Below are 20,304 nucleotides of genomic sequence, written 5' to 3'. Positions count from 1 at the left end.
ACATGCATCCAGAACTTTTGTAAACCATTGTGAACATGTTTTATAACTTTTTATCTTTTCTTGGTAGTTAAAAGAAAAAAAAAATGTGAGCTAGAGTCCACCTGCCCCCTAAGTTAAGATTCTGAAGGTTACTTCCAAAGCTTCACCACCGTCTTTGATATCCTCTTCGTTCTTAGTCTTGTCCATCTCACAGTTCAGATTTTATTTTTAGGATCTAATAGTGTACAAATTGCCACGTCACTGTAATTTAAGGGGTGGGATTTGAGATTGTGTGGCAAGTGTAGATTCTTGTGCTAGGGTGTGGCTCAAGAAACAACTTTTGAGAGATGACAAGTGAGATTGAACATATCCTCAACAGATGACAATAGACAAGGCAGTGTCAAATTCATAAGTAATCTCTTGATAGACCCGTATACCTAAGATCTTTAAAACATTGGAAAATTCCAGTAAACAAAGTAGCTACATTAACAATAATGTGCAGCCACAGCTAAGCATAATGAAAGCGTGAAGAGGATGTCCAAAATGCTTGGAAGCAGCTTTACTATCATCACAATACATTTGTCCTCATTTTCCATCCCAGCTTGATTTATCGAGCAGCAACGGGCATGACTTGTCTTTTTCTAGTGGCATTTGGAAATAAAATGATGACAAGTCTTGGATGTTAACAATATCACTGACATGACTCAGGGTTCCTCTATGACTTGAACCATCTAGCAAACTTTCACTCTTGTCTTTGAGTAAAAAGCATGAATATGTTCCTTCATTTCTGGGAGACTGAAAAGCATAGTTAAAAGGTGAATGATGCTTCCTTGAAGAACCATTTAATGATGGGCAATCCCATTCTAAATCAAAGTCAACTCCAGAGGAAAGGTCCGAAAGGAGGACACCTTCATAACCAGGATGATGATATCTCTCACTGAAAACCTTGCTCATTATATTGAGATTATGAGGAGAAAAGAAGATGCTGCTATCTTTGCATTTAGTGTCATTCTTGTGATCTTCGGCCAGAGTAAGATAGTCTGGTGCAAGTGTTAGAGCTAGAGGAAAATGGTTAAAGTCAGCATTTATATCTTCCTTGTCTTCTACTTGTTTTCCAAAATCAAGGTCATTATCGCTGGCTGAATAGGACCATGGGAATGAAATAACATTTGGAGAAAATGTGGACAGGAAGGATGATTCACTCAACTCTTTTGCACCTATCCTATCATCCAGAATGTGCTGATAATAACCACCCAAGGAACTTGATGAAGGTGAATACACACTCAGCTCTGTATTTTGACAAGTAATATACGAGTTTCTTTCCTCTGTACTCCTGTCAAAGTCCCAACCCAGAAGAAGAGGATGTGACCCACTGTTAATCAAACATTTTTTTGGATAATGTAAGTCATCCAGTTCTTTGAGATGATTATATGCAAGAGATCCATATCTTTTAGATTGAAAGCCACAAGTGGAATCACACTGAGTGCATAGAACTGGACTTCTTCTTCCTACTTCATAACCGGTTTCTCTCATTTCATACTTGAGACATGCTATACTGGCATCGCTTGGGGGAGTGTAAAAAGTTGAGAGAACCCCCTCTGGTGATCTATTCAACCAACAAGATGAAGGACCATCATCCAAGTGTGAAGCATGGTCAGGTTCCATATAGTTACTTGCAGGTATATGACTTAATTTTTTGAGCTGACTATGTGACTCCAAAGAATTGAGAAACTGAGATTTGGTATCAATATCAATGTCCCTTGATTTTGATTTCTTAAAACCCTACCAGAAAAATGATTATTCAGCTTAATCACCAACACCAACAGAATAAGTGACATCCATATGGAAAGCAAAAGGAACATACGCTGTTTTCATTGCTCTCGGGGAACAGGCGACTGAGAAGCAAAGAAACAAAATCATACCTGAGAAAATTTCTACGAGTCCATGACATGAGGCTAAAATAAAATGAGAAAACTTATTAAAAGGTCATGTGTCTAACCCCTTTGAACAGAGTTCTTCAATATGAGGATATGATGTCTCTACAACCCATTTGCGTAATTTCTGTCTCTTCCTAGAAAAAATTTCTCCATGGCTGTGCTGGCCCCCTAAACATAAAGACTTGCAAGCATTTAAGACTATTCAGCAAAGCATTCCACCAGCATCTATGGTTGTAAGATTTGGAAGTGGAAAAAGATTGTTAAAATCTACCTTAAACAAGCAATAGAACTCCACGGGATTGCCAAGGATAAAATAAATTTGGGAATCTAAAAACAAAATGCTTAATAACTTGTAAAAATCTATATTTTTTTTCTTCCTTTCCTTCCATGATATTAGCTACCAAACAAAGCATACATAACCCCAGGATTCAACACATTGCTATATTTCTCAATATTTTCATGTATGCAGGCAGCATATACCTGCTGAGGTTGTACAAGCTTCTGGTGAATTTCCCTCTGCCAACCAATAAAAAAGTCAAAATATCATATCAGAGTTCTGGATTCCAAATCCACAGGATATATTGCAAACTGAGCAAGTTCATTGTGGTTCTAATTTGGCATCGTCATTTACAAAATGAGAACATTAATGAGGATATTAGGACAATGTACAAAAAATCATGATTAAAGATACTACGAATCATGTAACATTAGATCATGAAGCAGAATACCATACTGGGAATGAGGTTAAATAAAGTGGTGGTGAATATTTTACTTAAGAATTTTGAAGCCTAATAGCGTTCTCTCACCTTTTGGAATACTAAAATCACAAATTATTCTAACCCAAGCCTACTAAAAGAGCTTCCTAGATGGCTTTCTAATTCTATCCATGTCAAATAGCCCCCCAAAAGTGTCATAGTGCATGGGCAGCAACAGATATGAATCACCAGGAATCAACTACCAAGAAGCAAGTGGTCAACAACGAAGGAAGCAGCATTCACCTCCTACAAAGCATTAACATTATTTTAATATTTTTGCTAGGGATTCAGAATACCAAGTGACATCCCTAAAAGTGGTCTCAGGACAGTACAATATAACCTTCTTTTTTTTTTTTTCTTTTTCTTTACGGTTTATACGTCAGTATAACTGCATTTATATCTGCCATTTTTAAAGATGTTAGTAACAATAAGCCAGTGCATTCTGGACATCAGAAGAGGAGCTATTTCACACAATACTAAGAGGTTATAATAATATCACAAAAAGGGTCTAAAAATTAGGTTTCATGTTCAAATAAGAGAGAACAATCTCCATTTATTTACAAGGAAGATTACTGTAACATTATTAAAAAATTAGGAGCAATGATTTGTTGTCATGATTTTCTTCCCTTTTTATTGATAGAATAAACAAGAAAGAAATACTAATCAGAAGCATATCATTGAAAGAAAAAAGAAAAAAGAAAATAAAAAGCCACTTTACAGCACACACCTGATTTCTTTGATGCCCCACCAAGAGGTGACAGGTGTGAGCTAAAGTTACTAGGTGTGACATTTTCAGCAAGCAATGAGGAACTGAAGTCCTTACAGCTAAATTTGACACTGTTTGGGTTTCCTGCATAGTATAGAGAAAGCAAGTAAATAATCATGTCCAGACAAGTGCCTTTAAGACTAGGATAAAAAATAAATAAAAAAAGAATAAACCCAAATTGCAGTTGAGATGCAAATCTGAACATTTACCTCCAGAACAGTCACTAGTTTTGAACTTCTTTGACTGGTTTTCTTCTTTATGTAATGTATGGGATTGGTATTTGTGGCCTGCATTTTCCTTCAACTTCTTAAAAAATGCAAATTCGGAAGTTTTGGGGTCATCGACTGCAAGTTACATTCAAATGGAATGATTAATATTTTCAAAACACGAGTTCCAATTACTTTTGATTGGTACCACTAGAAATACAACAGAATTATGAAAATAGAGCCTGTATATATTTAAACATTTAGCACAAAGAGAAACAACATTTTTACTTCAAGAAAAGGAAAACAACAAGTTATACCAAGAATCCAAGGAATATGCAGCTCCAGAAAAGCATAGTAATGTATGGGCAGCAGTAGAAACTTACATCTTGGACTCAGTCTTCCTTCCAATGGAGTGGAAGAAGCATTTCTTCTGCAACTTAAGGGAATATTGACAACAAGATCTGTAAGCTTTACTCTTTTCCTGCAGCTGATATCTACATGGAAATGAAAAATGAAACAAATTAGTAGGAAACAACAATTTAATTTAAATGATTTTGTCGTGAAGCAGTATGCCATAGTGCATAATGGTAAGAGCAGTGGAAAAAAATTAGAGAAATAGGCCCAAGCATTTGCCTAATAACATTCAAACAAATAAATTGTACAAGGAATAACTATAACACATCCATAAAAATTCATACAAGAAATAAAATCCAAAAAAAGAATCATGATGTATATGCCAAAGAGCCCATGTCAAATCTGTTGATTAGCGTAAGAGAATGCATTTCAATAACTAATATGAAAATAATACTATGCATAAGTATTCAAGGCACAAAGAGTAATTCTAAGATGTGATTGATTATCTATCACTTTCATATGGATCCATCACTTTTTCACTACTCACATCCTGCTACATTAGAATTATGGCAAAGTTCTAGCACAAAAGGGTGTGGTACTAGATTTTTTCAGGCATAAAAGTCAAGCCTTGGTGCATACATGCTTTCCACCAAAATCGACAAGTCACAGTTTCAAGTTTAGGAATCTACCTCGGGATACACCTTTTTTATTTATTTATTTAAACTAGTATTCTAGGGCATGAACAACAACAATCTTCATTTTGGTGAGTCATTTAAGCCATGCATCAATATCAATGCAAGCAAGAACATGAAATGGGCCAGTTAGTGATACGCATTTTTGTCTTTGTTTCTTAGTGCACCTCATTCTACACTAGTTTCCTAATTTTTCTCTATGAAATTTCTAAACCCTATTTATATATAAATCCATTTTCCGTGCTAAAAAACTTTCCTAATTGAAACTTAGAACTTGTTAATTAATCTCAACTGGAACAAATTTGAACCAATTACACGAAGAAAAAAAGAAATAGAAAAATGAATGATTTAGGAGAAGAACCTTTGGTTGATTGGGAAGTTGGACTTGGAATGCAGAAATCGGAGCTCCGAACTCCACGGAGACGACGCGGTTGTTGTGGTAAAGCTGCTCCGATGATTGGTGATGGATCTTTACGAGTAGTTTTGGAAATGCGTCGCTTCATTGTGTTTCAGATACGTAAATGAAAAAAGCCCTAAGACTATATATATATAGACGGGTTTGGGGATTTTCTTTGAGGAATTGATGATTTTTGGTTGTACAGTCTGGATGTTTATGAAAGAGTGAATGAGAGCAAGCAAGGAGGAAAGTGATTGGAATTTGAGGGGAAATTTGGGCGCCAAAATGGCACGTGACTAGGAGGCGTGACTCGTGAGAGACTACTAGATCATTTTTGTTAGGTAAAGATTAGTTGTTGTCTATTTGGGATTAAAATCCCTAAAATCTGAGCAGCTAGCACTTGGTCCAGAAAGAAAGGATGAGGCTATGAGGTTTCTGTGGCAAGGAGCAATGGCAAGGTCCGACGGCGAGGTCCAGCTCTGTTCCGGTCAGTTTTGGACCTCTCTATCTCGTGATCTCTCTCTCTGTCTCAGCTGAACTAAAATGGATCAGAGACTTTAATTTCATGGTTTAATTTCTTGGGTTTTGCTTGTTTTGGATGTTGGGTGTTCTTCAGATCTCTCTCTCTCTTTCTTCGGTTTTGCTTGTTTTGGATGTTGCTCTGTTTCGGTCACTATTCCCCTTAATGTTTTCCCTTTTTTTCTTTTTTCTTTTTTTGAATTAAAAAAAAAGAGAGGTTGTTTTAGGAGCTCTAACGGCAGCTACTAACTGAGTTGTAACAGAGTTTTGCATTGACAAAAATTGAAAGTTAGAGGACTGAAACGACAAAACTCAAAGTTAAAAAGTGAAATAAAAAAATGTAAAAATTAGAAGATCAATTTTACATTTTTGCCTTTTTGTTATTAGAATTTTTTGTGTGAAGAGTTTAGAAATTTTATTGTGATAATATGGAGAGTTTACAACTAGGAAATTTAAGTTTTTTTTTTTAATTATATATATATATATATTTTTGTATTTTTTATGAGCTCCAATTGATGTGTGCACCTGGGTAAATTTATACAATCTTTAAGGACTAATTTCTTAGGACTAGGATTCCAATGAAGTTTCGAATTTCATTAAGTTTTTCAAAATTGCTTAATCAGATGGAAACTTGTTTTTAAAATTTTTTTGAAGGGTATCCACACTAATTGAGAAAGCTCAAGCCATTAGGAAGATGTTTCAAGATTATACAATAATGTGGTGTTTGGTATGAAAAAATTCACATTACTTTTGACATCCAGATTACTAGGAATTTATATATTTTTATATTTGATTTTAATGAAAATCTCTTAAAATTCATAGGAATATGAGATGATAATATTTTGTTTATTCCGAAGAATCTTAAATGAATTATTTATTTTTCCTATTCTATCTTTAGATTTGAATGTTAACTACCAAGTCTTTAAAAAAAAAAAAATTCCTCTAAATAAATAATGAAAAACCAAATATAAACTATTAATTATGACAAATTCATTAAAATTATAGTATAACATTTCAAAATGACAAGTATAATACAAAAATAACTATTTAAATTCTCAAATGTTTTTATTCTTAATAATAATTTTTAAAAGAGTTTAATCCATAATAATTTGCTTTATATTGTATCTTAATTGCTTAAATAATAAGGAAAAATGGTTAAAATTGTCAATTTATAAAAAATACAATTTTCTTTAAACTTGAGAATTTGGATTCTCGCCTGTTTTAAAGAGAATCCACATTCCTATTGAGAGAAGTTTAAGGGGAGAATCCAGATTTCGGATTCCCTAGTGTGATTTGCAACCAAACATGAGAATTTTTAAACATTTCTAAGAATCCTAAAACATTATTCCGTACCAAACGCCACATAAGTGAACATTACCAATTATGAGCAATTTAAGATGATATTTTTTTTAAAAGGACTCTCAGGATTCTAATATGCCTATTTAAGTTCAAGCAACTTTAAGGCTATATCTTTAATTTCTTTTGTTCATAGTCGTGAATAAAAGGATTAATGAATTGCAAAATTTAAGATTACCAAAACCGTTCCAAGTCTATTGAACTATATAAAATGGTACGTTGCTCAAGTTTTGAAGATAACCTGTAAGTATATTTTTTGTAAGGACATTATTAATGTCTACAAATATATAACCACAATCTACTATGCTTTCCAAATTCTTTAGGGTAGGATCAAAAAAAAAAAAAAAAACTCTTTAGGGAACTCTTGATAAACTATGTTCTTGCCATTTCATGTTGTAAATCATGCATCCACTAACCATCGTCATTAACTTTTACAAGAGATTTATCAATAAGAACCCCTAATGGTAAGGGCCAAGATAATCCAATATTTCTACATGATTTTCATGTAATCTTCCATTGTTTTCTATAATCATGATCATGTTAGAGGCAAGCATTCAGTTGTTCATTATAACTTAGTGTTTTCAATAAAGTTAATAACTCAATTATTATATAAATAAAGTAGGAGTTCAAGTGTTCAAATTTTGGCCGAAAATTATTCAACTAGATAAGAATTTTTAATTTTTTTTAGAAAGGTAGATAATCTTGATTGACTAATATGACATCTGCAAGCAAAGTTCTAAAAGATACATGGAACTAATTCTCTCCAAAAAACTTCGATTTTTTTATTTTTATTTTTATATCAATTTGAACATGACAACTAATTTTTGTAGTGTAATATAGTTTATGAGAAGACATTACTTCTAAGAATACTAACAGAGAGAAATCCCAAGGCTTGCAGGCTTGTCTTGCAGCTTCAACAATCCTTGCTCCTTCACACAAATACAAAACAGCTGCTTTCATAGAATTATAGAATCCTTAACGGCCCAGCTGAAACAACAGCCATGACCATACATCTATCTCTATTTTTACCACCAAAAAAAAAAAAAATTTGAATCCCCTCTCCATTTCAGGATTGGTTGCCATTTGGAAGACTCCTCTATAAACGTCTGGACTTATTTTTCCACTGTCAAGGCTTTAATCTGAACTGTTAGCTAACCTGCACATAGAAATCAAACGATTACTTCTTTATTTTTATATATAAATAAAGGCAGCAATGCTGCTCCACAAGGCAATGGAATATGAGACCACTCGTCGACAGAGGAGCTCCACCAATGAAGGAAGAGGACCATCAACATCAACAAGCATTTATATGTGACATTAACAGAAATCAAACTATTACTATACACGACCACATTAGTTATGGACAGATCTAACCAAACTAGATTTCTAGATGACAAGAAGAAATAAGAAAGCATTTTAATAGTTCCAAACAAATAATACCCCTTTTTCATACTTCAAATTAAAGCAAGCCATATTATACGTAAAGGACAACAAGGAAAAATATAAGAATTAGAATTCTAGTTTATTCATTTTGAATTACCTGTCAATTTGTCATACCTTTTCTTACCAATCAGCTTGTGCTTATGGAATTCTAAATTGAGGACAACCCATATGCATAATTTTGAATGGAAAACATGGGACAAAACAATAAATTAATAATACCTTAGGCAGTAAAAGCTTTCCAGTTTTGATCTTTACTTGCTTTCCAGCACATGATTTCTACTGCCTTTAAAACACCAACAAAAACCTTTTCTTGCCATTCCTTTTTTGGTAAATTGAAACAAAGGTGTCAAAATAGCACAATAAGAAAAGAGTAGGAGTTCTCTGTTTGTTATCCAAACTAATGTTCATAAAGACTTAGGGGCAATGGTTGCTAGAGATCAAGGCTCTGCCAAAACGTCCGTCTACCTGTCAATCCCAAACATTTGCAAATTGCTGAATGTCCATCACCACAGCCTCTCTATCAGGTAACTCTGCCACCTCTTTGTTGCTTCTGAGAATACTAACAAAGAGAAATCCCAAAGCTGAATCTCCAACAATCCTTCATAAAAAAAGCCAATAAAGCTGTTGTCACAATAGAATCTTTAACAACCCAGCTAAAACAACCACCCACAGATATGGACCTCTATTTTTACAAAAAGAAACTGGATTGCCTTTCCTTCTCTTACCCTTGTAGCTCTCATCCAACATGGTTGGTTGCCAGTTGGAACACTCTCTAAAGGTGTGGACTTGCTTATCCTGCTGCTGTGGAGGCTTTTCTTTGTTTTTGAACTGTTAGTTACCAATGACAACAAAAAGTAATTTTACAATACTTTGACCACAATAGTGGCAGACAAAGGTTCTTTATTCACTGTTGCCTTGCTCCTATAAATCCAAATAGACCATAAATTAGGGACAAAAGACAAAAAAAAGTACTTTTAAGTTCTAACAATGGCCCCTGATGCCCTTCATACAGCTCTTCATCCAAGCCTGAATCAAGTAATGCTGAATGAAATCCGTTCTAATGGACAGATCAAACAAGCTAGATTTCTCTACATGACAAGGGGGGGAAAATCTGGTCTAAGCTTTCAGCTTCTTGGACACAAAGGACATAAGTCCTCGGATGCCTTCTCAATTAAGGTTGTGCCAGTAAGATCAATAAAAGACCTACCAGCTTGGTTTCTACAATTCCTGGTATGCAACATCCATTTTCCTTTTTCAACAAAATAAGACCCATACTTGGAATGAGGCTTTATGAGCTTGTGAGCAACACAAACAGGAATTAGGAAAATTCTCTCAGCATCATTATGGCTATAGAGTTTTCAAACGAATATAGAATTCCCTCCGAAAGTATCTTTGACTAGGACAATTGCCACAACTTTCAGAGAACCTAAGCAATTTCATTGAACATCCCTTTGGGGAAATCCAATAAAATTGGAACCATATGCATATAATTGGATATTTATAAAGGTGTAGCATCTATTCAATAAAAATGTAACTGGGGGAAACACAAAAGAAAAGAAAGAAAAATATAACCAACAAAATACAGAGGAAAAAGATTTGTCAAATTTAGATGAGATTCAGATAATATGCAGGTCTCACCCATGCCTTCGCAGAAGCGTCACATGGGATGATCAGGTGTAAGATGTTTTTTCTCAGGTCATTTAGTACTACTCAATACTATCTATTATTCAGTATTTGTTTTTTGGAAGAAAACAACATGAGATAGAACAATAAAGTAGTATGTTTGGCAACCAAAACCTACCAATTTTGATGTTTACTTGTTTTAAGCAGATATATTCTTCTGCATTTAAAAGGAATTTCTTGCCATTCTTTGTTCATTATAGTCAAACAGCTAGGAGTCTCATTGACAACTCTAATCAAACATAAGGTGGGCAATCCATTAATAAATGTACACTGAAGAGAAAATGATAATGCAATGACTTACATGTAATTGCTTAGCTCTTCACCACATTCCTTGTACTGACTTCACTCCTCACAATATTTAACATGGGCCATAAATTCAGGGACTCTTTCAAGCCCTCATAAGGAATGATGCTGTTGTTGCTACACTGAACTACATTACGGTTGAGATCTTCAATGTCTTTCTTGTATACCACACGCAACCCGCATTTCTTCACCAAGCTTGAATCACTTTTGTGAATTTTAATTCCAATCCCACGGAATCCATTAGCATCATATTCCCACAATGATTCTTCACCGTTCTCCGAGAAGTGTTGAGGAAGCACATACGACAGCCAAATATGATCCGATACAGCAACAAATCTATCGCTAATGCTTAGACCAAAAGACATATCTTTTCCATTGGCACTAAATTTGTAGAAAACTGGGTCGTAAGGAATTTGATGATGTGGAAGAGGACAAAATACAATGCAAACAGCAATTCCAATCCAATCATTACACAAATGAGAAAAAGGTTCCATTATATTCACTTCATTCCCCATACATTGATGGCTAAACCACTCTGGAATTTCACTTCCAGGAAAAACAACATCATATCTTTCCCCACGATAGTTAGGAGAGAGTCCCTGAAACATACAAAGCATGACGCTTAGAACTATGAGAGAGAGAGAGAGAGAGAGAGAGAGAGAGAGAGAGAGAGACCTGAGTGGACTTTTTAATCACTGAAAAAAACAAGTCAATGAATCGTTGATTGCCAGTCAGTTTGCTGCAATTTGAAAGTAAGAGTTTTGGCTCAAATGAAGAATTTGGTCTCAACAGATCTGGTACCGTTTCCAATGAGGAGCAACCAAATCCAGCAATATAACCTATATTTAAAGGAAGCGTTGGAAAGGATTGAAGATTCGCGCAATTATCCACCCTCAAATCATTCAGATTAGATAGTTGAGCGATGCTTTCCGGAAGGCAACCAAAATTATTTCCAGTTAGATATAAATCTTTTAAAGAGAATAAGCTGCCAATATCATTGGGGATTTCCTTGAGACTGCAATTACTTAAATTCAATTCCCTCAAAGAAGACAAACCAAATAGAGAAGACAATAGCAAGCTCTTGGATTCGGAACTTCTCGACATTGGATAAAAAGGGAGGAGCTGAAACCAGCCAAAAGCTATGTTTTTTAAAGTTCCGATCATATCCACACTTTCAACATTCCCCAAGTTCTCTAGTTTTGAGCATCCGGAAAGATTGAGATATTTAAGCGACTTCATGTTAAAAAGGGTGCTAGGAAGAGACATAAGATTTTTGCAATCTCTTGCATTCAATGAAGCAACACCAGTCAAATTCCCAATTGATGTGGGTAGTTTTGTAATAGTAGTGCCATCCAAGTAAAGCTTTGTTACATGTTCCATGTTCTCCCCAAATTCTGGAATTCTTTTTAAATTTGAGCATTTAGAAAGAATAAGGATTTCAAGAGACTCCATTTCAAACTTTCTTGGGAGACTTTTCAGGTTTTTGCAACCTTTTAGATTAAGAAGAATAAGCTTTTTGTGAACTCCGATTGATGGATGTATCTCACATAAATTTATACAATCTTCAAGGACCAATTTCTCAAGAATTGGGATTTTAGTGAAGTCAGGGGTTTCAAACAATTTTAGAGACCCCTTCAATTCGATGAATTTCAACATCTCACAAGACTGTAAAAAGCCAAAAAGGCAAAAAGACACAAACCAATTTTTAGCTTCTAAAAACCTTAATAGTTTAATGATACTATTTAAAGAAAAGTTGTAAAAGGGTAACTATTACCTTTGTCCCTTTCCAAAGTCTTCCAATGTTGCTATAGCACATGTGAAGTTCAATCAACTCATTTGGTTGAAAACTTGCTGGCAAAGATTTTGAAGTGTACCCACCCCAATCAAGAAATCTTAAGTCATTAGGAAGATGTTTGAGATCATACATGAGGTGAACATTTTCAATTATGAGGAATTTCAAACGATGCATCTTTGAAAAGGAACTAGGATCCCAATGTGCTTGTTTCAACTCGGGTAAAGTTAAGACTATGCCTTGAATTGCTTTTGTTCCCTAATAATCATGAACAAAAGGGATTAGTGAATTGCAAAATGTATATTTACCAAAAGTACTTTATGTTATACTATGTTGAATAATATAATTAATAAAGTATATTCTTGGGTTCTTTCAATAACCTCTTACCGTATTTTTTGTTAACACACTGTCAATATCTTTGTATAACCACAATCTACTACGCTTTTCAGGTTGGTCTTTTGGGCACTCTTTACGGACTATATCTCGACCCATTTCTTGGATTAAATCATGCATCCACAATTGATTGCCTTGATACTTAATAAGAGATTTATCAGCAAGAACCCTTAATCCAATTTCGGGGTAAAGCTCAAGACAATCTAATATTGCTATAATAGTTTCTTGATTTCTATAATTCAAGAAACATGCAATATGCAAGAAAATTTCCTTTTCTGTTTGTTGTAGTCCATCAAAACTTATTTGAAGTACATCAAGAATTTTTCTTTTAGGAAATTCTTTAAGCCTATCCAATTCACTTTTCCATTCATACGAACTTCTCTTGTACAAAAAGGAACCTAAAACCTCAATGGCTAAAGGAAGACCATTAGCGTAATCTACAAAGGCTTGGCACAACCCTAGATAATCTTCAGGTGGATGCTCTTCATTAAAAGCTTTCGAATTAAAAAGAATAAGAGCTTCCTCATTACTCAATCCTCTAGCCTCATATATATCATGTACTTTATATGACATCAGCACATGCACATCTCTTGTTGTTATGATAACTCTACTACCTGGGCCTAACCAATCATGCTTCGCAACTAATTTATTCAAGTGGTCTAATTCATTTACATCATCAAGAACAAGAAGAATCTTTTTGTGACGTAACCTATTCTTGATCATGAAAACTCCATCATCAACATCTTTTACTTTTACGTCTCTAAGATTTAAAAGATCATTCAAAAGTGTTTGTTGTAACTGAAGTATGCCACATTTTTCATAAACTTCTCTGACATTAGAAATAAAGCTACATGCTTCAAATTGATTGGAAATCATTTTGTAAACAACTCTTGCTAGAGTTGTTTTACCCATTCCTCCTATCCCCCTAATTCCTATAACGCGAACACCATTTGACTCTATAGCTAAATGTGACATTAATTTCTCAACTCTGGAAGTTATTCCTACTAGTTCCTTGGTTTCTATGAAAAGTGTATAACTTAGTTTATTTAATATCACTTTTACAACGTCTTCAATAACTTCTGCCTCCGGCCTGCAATGAAGAAAGAATAATAAGCAGTGAGTTTGAACCTTCCATGAAGGGACCCAAAGTAGAAACTTTTGCAAATATATAGCAATTTAGTTATTAAAACTGAAATCTGAACAAATAAATGTATATACAACCTATAATTTAAAATCTGAATGTATCATTTAATTTAGTTTCATTCTTTAAGAAACCTAGGTTTAATTTGAGACATATACAATATATACTCCATATTAAAATATGAATATTAGCTAGATTAAAATAAAATTAATCTAATTTCATGCTACCTATGTTTCCTTGTTTGGGTGGGTTTTGAATCTGATAAGTTTTCAACCTAGATAGTATAAGCAAGTAGCAACACCAGGATTTTTTCCCCTTATGTTAACAAAATAAATAAATAAATAAATAACGATATTTTGAATGCAAGGTTTGCTTTTATAGCACAATATGTTATCTTAAAACAAAAGTTACTTGGAGTTCCACGTAACTTAATTGGTAAAGTATTTTATCGTCGAATAAGAGATTAAGAGCTCGATCTCCATCTATCCGAAAAACCAATTTTTTTTAGAAGATACCCAAAAAATTAATTGATGTCTTGGTTTGATGATTAAAAAAAAAAAATCATTAGAAACAGACGTCATATGTTAAAATTATATAAAACTAAATAAATAAAAACAAATGTCACATTGTGCTCCGTTGCATTTAATTGAGTTAAACATTGTCCATAAGGAAATAATAAATGTCTTATAAAATGATGAAAAGTCCAACCCACGAATAGTTTAAAGGTTCCTAGTTTAACATGATTTCTTTTTTGAATTTTATTGGGATAGAATAAAAGTTTATTATTTGTCAACAAGAATAATTTTATGTTTTTCTTTCACCAAAGAATAGGTATTAAGGTTTTATATATAAGCAGCACTGCGAAGAGTTTGAACCTATAATTTTTGGTGAATTTGAGAGTTAAATGACAAATTTTTGTCTAATTCGTCTAGCGTGTTATTGACTTATTGTAAGAATAGTTTGGCTGAAATGATAACTTGTATTACTTTATCTTTATGAGAGTTGGGAGTGCATTTTTTTTTTTTTTTTTTTTTTTTCTCATAATTGTTAGTGAGATTTTTTGTGAATAATGTTTTGTTCACAATATTTTCACAACAAATTCTAAATGAAAAATTATTATTGGTTCCAATTTGCGTCCACCACTAAAATAAGGCAACCAGTTATAACTTGTTACCTAGAATTTATTGTGAAATTATTGTTGTAGATGCAGCTTTTCATTTTTTTTTATTAGTGTTGCCCTTGAATGTAAGCATAGAGTTTGTCAAATTATGTTAACATTTGTGTCTAGTATTGCTTTGCTTAATTTTTCTAGAGCGGCCACAAGAATTTGTAATTGCTTGAGCTACTGTACATTTCAAATTAATCACGCAATAAAAAATTGTACATGAAGCAAATATTTTGGTTGATCTTTTCATGGTTAATCTTTTCAGGGCTCCACAAAGTCCAAGTGCATCTCAAACTATTGATGCATAAACTATGTTCTATATTATATGTACTATTGTTGCGCATTGGTTGAAGTTCATTAAAAGTTATAAATGTTATCAAAGAAAATATTTCACTTATATATTAAAGAGCTTTCTAGTTCAATTAGCATCTCTTGATATTTTTAATAGAGATGTTTACAATTCAAAATAATATTCAAATCTCCTCTCCCATAAATATTTCACTTTTATCATTAAATTGAATAATAAAATAGGTAATAGAAAGAAAATGAAAAGTAATTTAAGTTACATTGTGATAATTGATTATTCAAGACTAAGTTTACTACATAGCTTAAAAACTATGATAGATGATTAAAGTAACTTGAAAATTGTTTATCAAAAAAAAAAAGTAACTAGAAATTCTTTTAAATTTTAAAGTAATAATAATAATAATAATAAATCCAAAGAATAACATACACACATATTTATTTATTTATTGCTTATACATGAAATGTTGTAATTTTGATTTAACATATGATATTTTCTTACATTAATAAAAATATTCACATCAAATAAGTGTTTTTACTTTTTACATCTTTGCAAAAAAAAGAAAAAGAAGTAAGTTTTGACACGTCTAAAAATATACACTCCCGCCCTCGGCAATTGGCTTCACAACAGATCAATTTTTTTTACTCTGAACTTATATGAAATTTGATCACGGTCAACATGTTAATCCAATGTCCATTGTTTACGCTATTGGGTTCTAAAATTATATTGTTCAGTAATTATGTTTGGTATTATTCTATAATTTAAAAAAAAAAAAATCTTTTATCATTCTTATTCTTTTCTCCCACCTTCCAAAGATTGAGATTTATTCTGAATCTTCTTATTTAACAATTTTAACATTATCATTGTGGGGGTCAATAGGCCCAGGAATATGTGTTGAGCTAAAAGCTCAATCCAAGGACACTGAATGGTCGGAGGACATGAGAATATCAGCCCACGAGGCAATACTGATAGATGAAGTAATATCTGATCAAGGTTATTTAAGAAGGTGATCCGAGTAAGGGTATGTCCTCGGCTATACATAGCTAAGGTAGGAAATGACTGTCTAAAGTCCGAAGGCAATGTTTTAGAAGATCCTATAAGTAGGGGTAGACATGGTGGATGTACAAGATAAGAAGAAGGGTTGTGAAATATCTAAAGATAAAGCTGTTACTACCGCATTGAATGCTCTGCAACTATCTCTCTGACCGCATTAATGGAGAAGTGATGACTGAGCATCAGAGTCCAGCCTTACAGCTGTCTCTAAAGACTTCAGGGAGAGGTTGATGGGACAAGTATCTAAATCAGTAATCTGATCCATACGTGAAACATGGAGAGAAGGAGGAGGATGATATAAAAGGCAAAGGGAGACGTTCAGAATGGGGGATCGGAGACAAAAAGGGAGAAAACATTATACACATTAGCACCCATAATTGTAATTAGTCTTTGAAAGAGGGAAAGATAATATAAATCATCCCCGGCTTGAGTCCGATGACAATTTCTATTGCATAAACAATCCAACGTGTATGATGTTTAGATCTAGCCCATCATTTTTGTTATTTAACATCACTAAAACTTAGATTTCAAGCTCACTCTCTACAAATTTCATTGTATTGGGCTTTTTGGGCCTATACCCTCCTTATTGTTGGGTTTTGGTGCAAATTGTGACCTTACAATCATATTCTATACTTTAAATTTAAAACTAATTAATGAGATATTTCTTGATAAATTAAAGGATCAAATCATCAAATCTTATTTCCTAAAAAAAAAAATCAAATCTTACCCTGTTTAAAGTAATATAAATTATCTATCATGTATTATGTGGGCGGATTTAACATAACATATATTATAGGCTAAACATCATATTGTATGATGTAATTCATGGTATATATATATATAGGAAGAGCTGTTTGAAACATTTAAAAAAAAAAAAGTCAAACTACTTTACCTATCTTGTGAATGCCACCCGCAGAGATTGGCCACTTCACTCAAAGCGGCTCGCCAAGTTTGCACCTTCTCTGTGTTCCCCTTCAAACGTTTTTCATGCTTAGCAAAAGCTTGTGCAAAAGTTCCCTTCTGATTTCGTACATCAGATGGGTCCACCTTATAAAATATTGGTAGAACGGTCATTTTCATCTCTTTCATGCATTGAATGATCTTTGCAAGTTCATCCAAGCACCATGTCGAAGATGCATAGTTTCTTGAGAGAATAACAATAGCAAATCTCGATTCTTCTATTGCTTTCAAGAGTTCTGGTGCAATAGATTTTCCTCTCTCAAGTTTTTCATTGTCTCTAAAGGTAGAAATACCCGAACGTTGCAAAGCAGCATATAGATGGTCAGTAAAACTATTGCGTGTGTCCTCGCCTCTAAAACTAAGGAAAACGTCATATATCCACCGTTTTGAAGAAGAAGAAGACGATGACAATAGTGAGGCTCCTTGAGTACTCATTGAATCCAATGGAAAGATGTTGGTAAATCTTGAACCACAATAAGGATAAAAAAAATTAGTAAAATAACAATTTGAAGGATGTGTGTGGAAAGTAAAATAACTAGCTAGGGAAGAAGAATATGATTTAACGTGGATTTTTTGAGAAAAGAAAAATAAAAAAGATAGATGTACCTGAAATAACGCGGTCTTCTCCGACCTTTTCTTTTTCTCTTACTAAGTAAACTGATTATTCTTAAAAGCAAGTATTTATTTCCCACTAACAAGTTTGAACCCCTTTTTATTTTCCATTAAACAAAGTAGGTGTGCAAGTAGTCTTTTCGTCGAGGAATCTTCCTGGCAAAACAATGACCAAAAAATATTTTTAAATGTAATGATTATTTTTAATATAAATATATACACAGAGGATAAACTCAATTGTTTTTAACTGAAATGATAAATCGTTCTCCGTGTAATTGGTTCATTAAAGGTTTGATCAAACAAAGACTACATCCTTCCTCCACACATCCTGAATAGAATCAGGTAGGGAGTTCTTATTACAACAGACAAGGGATCTGAGAGAGGCAACAAATTTAGCTAAAGCATTTGCTTCCCTAAAAATGAGAGCTGGGAGAAAAGAACATTCATAGAAAGAAGCTTTGACATCAATTATTCAATGTTTTTACCAATTCAAACTATCTACCATGTCTCTTTTAACTGTAGGAGTTACCAGATCAAGCATGAGGGGATCAGTCTCAAAACCCCTTTTTGTTTTTTGAACTTTAATATGTCAACAACTTAAGTGTGTCCAGCAAATAGACTCTAAATTAATGTTGCTACTCCCTTACTCTTAGGACAAGAATGCAGGCAAGTTCAATATCCTAATGACCCTAGTGGCCACCATCTGTTTCAAAGGAATAAATCGTACCATATCTTGATAAATCTTGAACCACTAAAAGTAGTTCCATTGCAATTTCAAATTGAAGTAAAATAAATTAGAGGAGCAAAAAAAACTTTGTTGTGGATATTTTATTTCAAGGAGAGAAGTAGAAGACATGGATGTGTGCAAGAAAAGTAATAACTTACAAATTTGGAGAATTGCAGAACTTTTGTTGTTGTGAACCTCTATAACCTCTTGAAATAACACTTCTGGATACGGTTCTAATTTAAAGAACAACTTTTTATTTTATACTAGTATTTGTTTTTGGTTCTTAGGCGATGCTCTCAAAAAACGATTACAAACCTTATCTTTTATCCTCACTACCCCAACTGTTTTTTTTTTGGTTACTAGTCCTGACTATTCTCGAACGCCTTTATTACTCTTGAGTCTTGACTTTGCTTTTTTAGGTCCTTAAGCGTGGCACATGAAATAAATTAATTAATTGAACAAAGTTTGACTAGAAACTTAGTTGTAGCCTAGGTTACAATTCTTACTTAAAAAATTAATATGATTATATTTTTTGAAAATTTAGCCGTTGAATTAGGTATGTTTTTTAAGTTTTTAACAGCCAATTGGATTTTATTTACTATTCGATTTATAATTTTTTTTATGTATAATTTTAAACTAAAAATTTAAAATTTAAACATTTGATTGATAACATACCTATTCATTTTTTATCTTTTTGAGAATTTTGCAAACATGAAAGATATGAGAAAAAAAAATGTAATCCAACCGTAAATTTATAAAAATTTACATCTAATAAAAAAATATTGAGTGAAGTTGCAGTTTTAGAATATAAATAAGTTTGTTTAGGTAGTTTTGTTTTATTTTTTATATACAATAAAAATTTTACTTTAGCCTGATTTAAGTGTATATGTGTGTGAAACTTTTTTTAAAAAACTTAAATCCCAACTCTGCTCCTCACACCCTAAACACTTATACGTATAAAAAATTATCTAACTTAATTAGCGCAATGCCCAAGTAATTTACTAAAATATGAAAGAAAAAGAAAAAAGAGAAAGTTCCTGGCAACTGGTATAAAGTTTTTTTTGTGTACACTTTATTTTGCTTTTTTGAAAACTTTTTATTTTTTATTTTTTGAGGAGATGTACCTTGGTGGAAATTAGGTGGAAATTAGATGGTAATCAAATAACACTTTACAGATTCTGTGTTCATCAGGAAAGATAAAGAAAGATTACTTCTTGGTAGTGGCCAGTTATAAAGTTCGTTTATACTGCTTTTTGACCGACTTAAAAGTTGTATTCATAATTTCATATTGCACTCTTTACGTTTATTCAGAATAGGGACAAGTCATCGTGATCTGTCACGCATAACCACAAAACGTCAAACCCATGTAAATCAATTCTAAAGTCTCTTACATTTTCGTCAGATCATAGCAGGTGGGCTGGATATGTGTCACTGTGTCAACACCGAATAGGCCCACCAAAGTGGCAAATGGGATGAACTTACGCAAGTAATTTACTCTTCACTAAGAAATGAAAAGAGAAGAAAGAGTAAGTTCCTTTTTAAAAAACTTTTTATTACTTTGAGGATAAGTATTAGTGTAAATTTGATGACAATTGCACACTTAACGCATTCTGCATTGAGAAAAAGAAAATGAAGATGACTTTCTGGTAGTCAGCTGTAAGTCTTGTTTATACTGCTCTTTAACAAACTATAAAGTTCTATTCTAATTGTTTTCTTTATGTCTATTCAAAATAAAGACGTCATCGTGTATAAATGTTTATTAGTGAA

The 20,304-nt window shown here is 33.0% G+C and overlaps 2 protein-coding genes across 12 annotated transcripts; both read right to left on the bottom strand.

Moving 5' to 3' along the window:
- Nucleotides 1-378: 378 nt before the first annotated feature.
- LOC142618748 (uncharacterized) lies at nucleotides 379-5,797 on the bottom strand. Of its 6 annotated transcripts, none has more exons than XM_075791757.1 (8): nucleotides 5,051-5,797; nucleotides 4,027-4,137; nucleotides 3,647-3,781; nucleotides 3,399-3,521; nucleotides 2,397-2,432; nucleotides 1,979-2,084; nucleotides 1,844-1,901; nucleotides 379-1,761 (listed from the first exon to the last, which is right to left on the bottom strand). In XM_075791757.1, the coding sequence occupies exons 1-8, from the start codon at nucleotides 5,190-5,192 to the stop codon at nucleotides 565-567; spliced, it is 1,908 nt and encodes a 635-aa protein (XP_075647872.1). In that variant the 5' UTR covers nucleotides 5,193-5,797; the 3' UTR covers nucleotides 379-564. The 6 variants fall into 6 exon arrangements, with proteins under 6 accessions (XP_075647872.1, XP_075647873.1, XP_075647875.1 ...); XM_075791758.1 differs by having other exon boundaries at nucleotides 1,844-1,874; XM_075791760.1 differs by having other exon boundaries at nucleotides 1,979-2,097; nucleotides 5,051-5,079.
- Nucleotides 5,798-7,721: 1,924 nt separating this feature from the next.
- Nucleotides 7,722-18,878, bottom strand: LOC142619770 (TMV resistance protein N-like). Of its 6 annotated transcripts, none has more exons than XR_012841566.1 (10): nucleotides 18,696-18,878; nucleotides 17,805-17,966; nucleotides 17,131-17,661; nucleotides 12,570-13,665; nucleotides 12,165-12,440; nucleotides 11,066-12,055; nucleotides 9,130-10,989; nucleotides 8,870-9,002; nucleotides 8,624-8,723; nucleotides 7,722-8,117 (listed from the first exon to the last, which is right to left on the bottom strand). XR_012841566.1 is itself a non-coding variant. In XM_075793046.1 (8 exons), exons 3-7 carry the CDS (start codon nucleotides 17,631-17,633, stop codon nucleotides 10,399-10,401), a joined length of 3,456 nt encoding a protein of 1,151 aa, XP_075649161.1. In that variant the 5' UTR covers nucleotides 17,634-17,661; nucleotides 17,805-17,966; nucleotides 18,696-18,878; the 3' UTR covers nucleotides 7,722-8,117; nucleotides 10,389-10,398. The 6 variants fall into 6 exon arrangements, 1 of the variants encoding a protein (XP_075649161.1); XR_012841563.1 differs by having other exon boundaries at nucleotides 8,624-9,002; nucleotides 9,130-9,325; nucleotides 10,389-10,989; XR_012841564.1 differs by having other exon boundaries at nucleotides 8,624-9,002; nucleotides 9,130-9,232; nucleotides 10,389-10,989.
- Nucleotides 18,879-20,304: the final 1,426 nt, after the last annotated feature.

The sequence above is a fragment of the Castanea sativa genome, chromosome 12 (genome assembly GCF_040712315.1).
Source record: "Castanea sativa cultivar Marrone di Chiusa Pesio chromosome 12, ASM4071231v1".
Taxonomy (NCBI): domain Eukaryota; kingdom Viridiplantae; phylum Streptophyta; class Magnoliopsida; order Fagales; family Fagaceae; genus Castanea; species Castanea sativa.
Note: the sequence above shows the minus strand (reverse complement) of the source record. Positions and strands in the feature narration are given on the sequence as shown.